Genomic DNA, 9265 nt, shown 5'->3' with positions numbered 1-9265 from the left:
TTTCAGTTATCAGAAATCTTTTCATTTATCTCATGATTTCATACGAAGCTATTAGTTTAAGTCACTGGTATGACCTTCTTTATTGTTTGGGAATTGCAAAAAAAAAAAAAAAAAAAAACTAGAATACAAATAGATTAAACTACGTAATTTAGTAAGTATACAATTATTGACAACATGTGGTTTGATACTTTGCAGCAGCAATTTTGTAAAATGCAGTTTTCATGAAAATTGTCACTGGTGTTACCTTCCTTATGAGTAACACCAGTGACTGGTGATTTGTTGTGTCACTGGTGTTACAGTTTTTTTTTATTTCACATTAAATACAATCTTTCACATGTGACATGATGATCATTTTAAATGCATTTGCTACACTTAAGAATTAAGCTGAAAAATGTATAAATAATATTTCATAAACACCTTTAATATTGCTAAAGAAGTAGGAAACACTAGTGACGAAAAAAATTGTATGCAGTCTTTAAGTACATGCACACAAAAAAATAAAAATCATTAAGCTGTCATTTGTGTGTACTCATATGTCAAAGAGTAATCTAATAATGTGGTCTAAGTTTAAATGTTAGAAAAAGAAATCCATTTTAAGACATCTTGACATACCAAAAGTGGACGTTTCTGTAGAATGACCCAAATACTGACTGAGTGGTCATGTTAAAGATTGAAATCAACTTTGATGCTCCTTATCTCCTAAAACATTAGATTGAGACTTTAACCTGGATTTTACAAGCAGAGTTACATTTCTCCGAGGTGTTTTTGTGCGTTTTTCACTCATTATATTATCACCATTAAATATAATTGCTTTTATAAAGCTCTTTAATGGTTAAACAAGATAAACAAAATCAAATGAGCCATAATATTACGCTGCTGTGATTATCAAACAGACATCTAAAAACCCAGAGATAAGATAGGCACGTCCTGCTTTATTGTAGTGTTTGCGCACATATGTCGGACCATTTGTTTACTGCACATGCCGTTTAAATAACGCAGAGCTACAAAGACACTGTTTCAAAGTCCCAGATTGCACTAAATGGAACCAATTAAAGTAATTGGCTACATATTTAGAGATCTGCATCAGCTCAATGTACACAAAGCAAAATGATGACTCTCGACTTCCATACTAACAGACCAACTCGACGGCAATGTACTTAAAAAGCTTTATTATAGGATTACATTGGTGAATTTGTATAAAACCACTTTGTTAAAAATGGCATGGGCAGGTTCCCATAGATAAACTGAAAATAACATCCTTATTGCACTATGCAATTATAAGAATCTTTAAAATACGTCCCATACCATTTTGGTCTGCATTGGCACAGTTATACAATAAGCATACAACTTTGCGCAGGCATTTATATTATTTACCAGGTATATTTTGCTGTATCTGAGTTATATACAGTATATTTTTCCATATAAAGATTTGTCCCATATAAAGATTTTGTCCAAGAGTTCAGTTATGTGGAAATGCTAAATGAAAAGCAAATGTAAAACTAAATGCTTGTAAAGACAAAAATACCTTTTTTGTCTTTGAGGAGGTACCCTCAAGGTTCATTTATGTACCTTAATGGGTATACAACAAATTTAAATGCTGTACCTTTTGGAGTACAATATTATATTATAATATTGTGTATTACAATATTGTGTACCTTTAAGGACCAATTTTGTACCAAAACATTTAACTGTATCTTCAATAAATCCTTAAGGTACAGTAATGTATTCCAAAAGGTACAACATTGTATTATGTTTTGTATACCTGTAAAATTACCCCCCTTGCAACAGAAGAGGTACAGTTTTTTCTGACAGTGTAACTGCTTAATCTACTCCATATAGATATCTGTTTAAAGGCATAGTGATATATAACAGAAGTGTTGATATGTTATCACCACAACAAGGATTGTATCTAAGGTATGTGATTGCTCAGACATTATCCTTTGTTTATTGGACCAATACAAGTGGTTTTACTGGCACAAGTACATAGAATAACAGGCACATGACGTTCTCTCACAATTCATGTTACTTGTTGCGTCAATGATTGGTTATTTATACTCTCTTTTTTTTAGTACTCTCTATCTTTTTACATGCATTGTTAAACCGACTTGTACCCTAGCAAAGTGAGAACCGTCTGGAGTTGATGTTCATCTTCGTTACACCGATAAGACGAAGTGGTGATGAGAGGCCAAATCCTGGAGTGACGGGTCCATCACACAAAAGATCGGAAAGCTCGTCACGTTCCTCCAGGCCAAACGTGGCATCATTGAGCATGCGCTGATGCAGGTGACATGTCTGCTCGACTTTGAGTTTGTGGATGTCACCACGCAGTCGCATGAGCTGGCGGGCCAACTGCTGGTCCTGAATACGCATCTCCATCTATGAATTCATAACAGAGAAAGGAATCAATCTAACGGCTACTCGGAGTATTGAAGCTGGGGAATGCTTGTGTTATGTCTAACAGTGCATGCATGTGAGCGGTCCATTGGTAGATGCTGATAATGGAATAATCGGTCACTGTGCAAAATATATTTAAAGTCCCCATAATCAAAACATACAATTCTTATTTTTTAACGTAATATTGCAGTGTTTATTATAAACAATTTATCCGTGTAAGTCTTTTTTTAATGTGTGTTAATCAAAATCTGAAAATGTACTTCCGGACTCATCCGATCATTCACTGATTGCGTCAGCTAGACGTTTTGGTTGGGAGCATCCATTAACTCCGCCCCCTCCAACTGTCAGTCTGCTGTGAGTTTCTAAATGAAATGCCTACTTTTCGAGATCCAATAAATTCACAGTGAAAAACACAAGCCACACCTGCTAATTTCCTTATTTTTTTAGTGCTATTACTGCGTTATATCATTGCACTCATACGTCACAACGTAAGTTGATTGCAATTTCCGGTTAACTGGGACTTTAAATATGTTATGAATTTCTACATTTTGCATGGCAAGTACCACTTACATTGAAAGAAATTGCAAAAAAAAGTTACCAAATTTTGAATTGTTTTACTAGAAATAAATCAGTGGGAAAATCCTTAATAGGAATCAATAATAAAACCATGACACATTTTCGAGAACTTCTTGTTTAATGTAGTGTGGCTGCATTGTAAAAAAAAAATTGTTGCCTTTAATTTTTGTTGAATCAACTCAGATTTACAAGTAATTTTAATTTACAATTATTTATCTTGACTAAAGATGAGTTGTTATAACTTATAAAATATAGTTAAAAAGGCAACTTCATTTTATAAGTTGTAGCAACTCATCTCTTGTCAACATAAATAATAAGAAGTTGACATGACTTGTAAATATGGGTTGATTCAACAAACTAAAGGCAGCAAAGTTTTTTTACAGTGTGCTACATATGTACCTCATAAAATGTATTTCTTTATCCCTTTCCATTCTTCAAAATGTTCTTTTACGAACACTTTTGTATGTTATTGTCTTGTATGTCTCTTATGTTAATATGTCATTTTGGAAGCAATTCCATTATAGTTTGATGAAAAGTAATACTTCATTTATTTGTTAATAAAAATAAAAGACTGCCCACCTTGAAAAAATGCTCACTGTGCATGAGATGTAGCATACAACCGAAAAATACTTTGGAATTTATGGTGTGTTCTAGGGATGGGCGATATGCCCTAAAATCCATTTTGCGATATACATTGCAGCCTCTTGCGATAGCGATATGTATTGCGGTATGATGCTTTTAATAGATTTGTTTCAGAACATGTTATAAAGACCCTTAGAAAAAGTGTTTAAGTCCATAATGCCAATTTTGCACGTGAAGCAGCAGTTAACTTATGAGCGATCTACCGGCATTGACCAGTCAATCGCAATCGACGTATTGGACACCCCTGCTCTACAGAGTATATTTTCCTGCTGCTTGTTGGACGGCTTAAATCCAAACCAAGTCCAAATAATAGATGTTGCACCAGTCTTTTTCACGAGCTCCTCTGTTTCGCTGACACTTTCAGCCATGTTTATTCAAAATGACGAATATGATTATGCGTTGCAGCCGGCAGCAGCTCTTGGCTCTAAATTTCACGGGTTGATAGCGTCATCAACATGCATTATCGCGATAGAATTGAAATCTCTATCGTATGCCAATTTTGTATCGTTTATATTGCATATCGTTTATATTGCCCATCCCTAGTGTGTTCTAGACAGCTCCTCCACGTCCTACTTGTGAATAACCCCTGTGACCAATTTTGCCTGTTAGAATCTACAAATAATATTTCATGTTATTTACATTTGACTGTGACTTGAAACTGACTGGAAAGCTTTGAGGTTGAAAATGGGAAATGTTAACTTCTCTGGCATGTTCAAAGTATGCACAGCTGTCCACGAGTAAGACAGTTTTCACAGTATAACCAGCTGTTTAATCTTTGTATGTGTCTAATGACAAAAGAACAAACTATTGATATTAATTCATATAACAAGGTATAACATCTTATATAGAATTTTTTACTATTGGCCATTTGAGTAACCTATTGAAATGTCTATCTTTAAAAACAAACAAACATTTTTTACACTTAAAGGGAGCTTAAAGGATCTTCAAAAGTCCTCGCTTTTCACATGGTTGCATCCAATTTTCTATGCCCAAATTTTGTGTACACAAAGCTGAAAGCGATGGAAAACGGGCTCTGCTGGAACAAATGGAGTCCAATTGCGTCAGCTATCATACACCTGTGCTTACAAATATGCCATGAGCCGCATGTCCGAGTGGAACCAAAGTGATTACACAGGAAACAGACTCGTACCCATCTGCTCGGCATCCCTTCTGCTGCTCACTTTATCATGAATCGCAATGCTCACCAAATGGTCAACAAATTAAGATGAGGTTACACTTACCAGTTCCTTTCTAAGCCAAACAAGAGCTTCGTCAATATTTCCAAACTCTCCCAAGGTTCTAGTAGTAAGGCTGTTTCCTGCATTCGTGATATTCCTCTGAGGTTTTCCACTGGACTTCAGCCCAACACTTCTCTCCAGCTCCGATGACCCTTGTGAAACTGCTAAGCCTTTAGAGTTTTGAGCTTCAACACGGGCCTTCCACTCAAGATAGGATGGCCGTCTGGTTTCAAGTCTTAACTTCTCCGTCAGTGCTTTCAGCGTTCTTAAGTGATCATCTGGGGCCACCTCGAGACCATCATAATCCTCTATATTGATCTGAGGTATTGAGCTGGCATCCATGGCCTTTTGAGGAAGTGAACGGTGTAGCCGAAAATAAACTGTGAAAATCAATTTCTGTGGTCATAAGATCTCATTGCCTTGTTTGATCAATAAAGATGTGGTAGACCTTTGGATTTGCTTGAAGGTAGCAGGATGCCACGTCTGTGGGTCTATAAAATAAATCAATGAAAATATTGGCATTTCATTTTTCCAGCAGTATCACCTCTTTAGAACATGCACTGCAACCACAAGACTTCCACAGTAGCTTCTTCATCCATCCATCCATTTAACTATTTAAAAATATTTTTTATGAAAAACACCCAAAATCTTTAGATAGACACATTAGGAATTTGATTAAAAAAACATATAATATGTAAAGCATAACCTACCTCCGGATCTATGTAAATTAGAAATAAATCACAGACTTTCCGTCTGTCTCGTATCATATTGGATGTGAGAAAGCTATTCGTTGCCATAGCAACCAAGCAGCGCCTATGAGTCAGCACTGAAGGGCTGTCTGCTTTAAGAACTGAAATGTCACCTCACACTAACAGCAAAACCTGTGACAATGACTAAAGAATATAATGCCACCGATTTACAGTCATTATAAAGCCAACATTATAATGATAATCAAAATCATATTAAGAGGCCATATCATAACTATACACACTATATTCCAGGAACACTAACTTATCTTAGTTCCAGACTAAAATGCATGTTGGAGCTGCCTTCATTTAAAAATATCTTGCACTGACATATTTTAACATATAAAAGTGCCATTGTTTTGTCTCAAGATACACACAAGTATTGTTTTTTGTAAGGTATGTTTGAAAAAACTACTTAAATGTCGTAATATAGCTTAAGTCCTGGATTAATCTACCCTGTTCGGGAACCGGCCCATTATGTAATTGGTCTGAGGACCACCCGAACTTTGAAAACTTTCCTAGACAAACCTCTGTTTGATCTGTATGTGTGATGTTTGGAGCATCGCCTTGCCTTATTTCATCACCCCTGGTGCTTTATGAATGCATCCTGCCCATAAGAGGGGTTTTTAGACGTTGAAGAGCACTGGTACTTAATTGGCACCAGTGTAACCTCCCCTTGGCCCCCGTGACTAATCACAACCCTCAAGTTTCGGCTCATTTAACATTCATTCCCCACCTCCTCTACTTTTCAAGCTCTGTGTGTGGCGGGGTTAATGTGACTCTTTTCGCAGGGTGAACCATTCAACCCAGGCCACTCTTTTTGTAACCCTGGTGAAAAAACAGTAAATATATTTAATTTCAATTTACTTCAGTATACTTGCGGTCACACTAATGACCAGTATACCTAAAGTGTGCTATTTTGGAACAACACTGTAAAAAATTTGCTGTAATTTTGCAGCTGGTTGCCAGTAACTTACTGTAGACGATAAAGACGTAAAATTTGTAATGTTCATTTAACTTTGAACAAATTGTTGCCAGTAAATAACATAAATGTAAAATCTACAGTAAGTTACTGGCAGCTAGTTGCCAGTAATACCCAATAATACTGTAATTTCTACAGAAATATTTTACAGTGAACTTATGTTGTACTTAATATATTTTAGTTGTAATTTAATTGTAATGAAGTACAACTTTAAGTGTATTTAAGGCACTTTTGTGTGCTAAAGTGGAACAACTTCAAGTGTACTTAATACAATTTAAGCACATGACTGTGTTAAATGCAGGCTTGATAAGTGAATTTAAAATGTGTTTTTATTAGTGTTAAAAGTACATTACAAATGTATACATCTATAATATAAAATGTAACTGAACACTGCTCTCTCGTAATTTTAAGTCTGAGTTATTTCTCCATAAAGATAATATATATTTGTTGACCACTTTCAAAATTAACTTAAAATATAATGTTTCTAAAGAATACTAAATAATGTATTTTAGAAATATGCTGTCAATGCATTATTATAATGATAACTTTAAGCAAACAGATAAAGTATACCTAAAATAAATTTTAAAATAAGTTCAAATTATTATACTTTAAACATTGCACAGAACATTTTTAAAGTATACTTTTAGAAAATATACTAAATTATAATTATTTTGAAGTATGTTAAAAGTTTAATTGTCAGCAAATATGTTGTAAGCATACTTTCAATATATTTAAAGATTTCTTTCAAAGTATATTTGCAATGGACTGTTGCAAAGTTGAATAAAGTATATTTATTTTTCACCAGTGAAACCTCTGAGGAAGACAAATTCCAACACATTTCTCAATATAGAGACCTAATGAGATCTACAGTTATTTAATTGGAAAAAATTGCTACACATTTTTAAGAAAAAAAATTTGGGTTGTTATTTCAACCCATGGTTGGGTCTAATATGGGCAAAGCTTACCAAACGTAAAACTAGCATTCCATTAATAACCCAACTTTGACCAAGCAAATGTTTTTAGAGTGTATATGTGATGAACTGGGACTTTCCCAGCAACCAATAGCCGTCATTACCGTCTGGGTTAACTATAGACCCGATATAGTCAGGATATGAGTAACTCACTTCCACCCAAAATAAAATTACATTCGGTTGTCATGTCTTTTCCCAATATAACTTGCGAGATATGATATTCAAATTTTTCCTAATAAAAAAATCATGTCATCATTTACCCTCATGTTTTTGTAAAGCAGTATGAGTTTCTTTATTCTGTTGAAACCAAATGAATGATGTAAGCAAGCAGTTGACGGTACCCATTTATTTCCATAGCATTTGTTTTCCTACTATGGAAGTCAATCGTCTGTGTAGTTATTATCATTTATCAAAATATCTTCTTTTTTGTTTAACAGAAGAAACGTGAGTGAGTAAATGAGGACAGGAGTGTCATTTTTTGGTGAACTATCCCTTTAATACTGTATCTTTCCACGCTGTGTGAAGCAGTAGCCTATTTGAAATGCAGATTGCAAGGGAAAATATCTCTTTTCCAGACGTATTAAATGCTGTTGGCCCAAACAGAGAGTTTGTAACACTAGACATAACAGAATCCATCCATGTCTAATTAGATGTGGTTAACTGAACTGTATTTACTGGAGTACGAATCTTGTTCTCTCAGCACAAAACTGTTATCCTATTTGGAATAAAAATGAACCGATCCAGACAGAGTCTCATTTCATGACTAGTCTTTTCCATCTCACTGAAGCTGTTCAGTTGCAATGGCCAAAGTTGTCTTTTTCCTCTTATTCCCAACCAAAACCTTTATTAATTAATCATCTATCACATAGAAATGATTAACTCTGTAAATACAGCTTAAGTAAACCTGTTTGAGTGTTGAACAACCTGTCAAGACAATATAGGTACACGAAACTGACTATTTTAAACCTAATTATAGGTGTATTTAAGACCATTATATACAACACATTAAAATATAAAGATGTTTATTTAAGATCAAAATTACCGCAATGATCTAAATATACAAACGTCACTATAAGCAAGCCAGGTATCAGCTAAATGCCCACTCTTAAGCTGTTGCTAGTAAATGTGCTAAAAATATTATCTAAACACTTTTTTCTTTATATTAAAATATTGAGTTGAGTTCAGAAAGTCAACTAGTTCGTACAGAACGAAGCTATTAAGTAAAAATTAGGAATAAAGTTAAACACGGGATTACCTTCATAGTAGTTTAGCAGGCTCTCGGCAGATCGGCAGTGCTTTTACACTACACTTGTTTCTTCAATGAGATGAGACGCTTGAATGGAGGAGGGGCGAGCGTTACGTCAGGTTGTGGTTGTCGTGGAGACGGTAAGGAATCCACTAAGAGCCTCGAGGACAGCACAGCAGCATCACTCGGATCGCTAGTAACAATAAGTTATGGGATGTGCTAGTAGTGCTCCTGCATTGATGCTATTTTGAAGTTCATACATTTTAGGAACTGAATAACATGTGGATCTATATACATCCCGTTTTAGTGCAGTGTAAATTAAATCCGTTATTATTATGTATGTTTGAGTTTCTTGGAAATTAAAAGGGACGAATAATGGGCACAACATTTTGCCGATAAATCCTTATATTTATTAATAGACATTGGAAATATATTATATTGGATTAATTAAACTGCGTTTGTTATGATTG

At 34.7% G+C, this 9265-nt stretch overlaps 1 protein-coding gene across 1 annotated transcript; it reads right to left on the bottom strand.

Annotated features, from left to right (window-relative positions):
* Nucleotides 1-1152: 1152 nt before the first annotated feature.
* fam167ab (family with sequence similarity 167 member Ab) lies at nt 1153-8962 on the bottom strand. The gene is made up of 3 exons (XM_055185397.2): nt 8805-8962; nt 4854-5341; nt 1153-2376 (listed from the first exon to the last, which is right to left on the bottom strand). Exons 2-3 carry the CDS (start codon nt 5190-5192, stop codon nt 2113-2115), a joined length of 603 nt encoding a protein of 200 aa, XP_055041372.1. The 5' UTR covers nt 5193-5341; nt 8805-8962; the 3' UTR covers nt 1153-2112.
* Between the last annotated feature and the right edge of the window lie 303 nt (nt 8963-9265).

This window comes from Misgurnus anguillicaudatus, chromosome 18 (assembly GCF_027580225.2).
Source record: "Misgurnus anguillicaudatus chromosome 18, ASM2758022v2, whole genome shotgun sequence".
Classification (NCBI taxonomy): Eukaryota; Metazoa; Chordata; class Actinopteri; order Cypriniformes; family Cobitidae; genus Misgurnus; species Misgurnus anguillicaudatus.
This window is presented reverse-complemented; position numbering and strand designations above follow the sequence as displayed.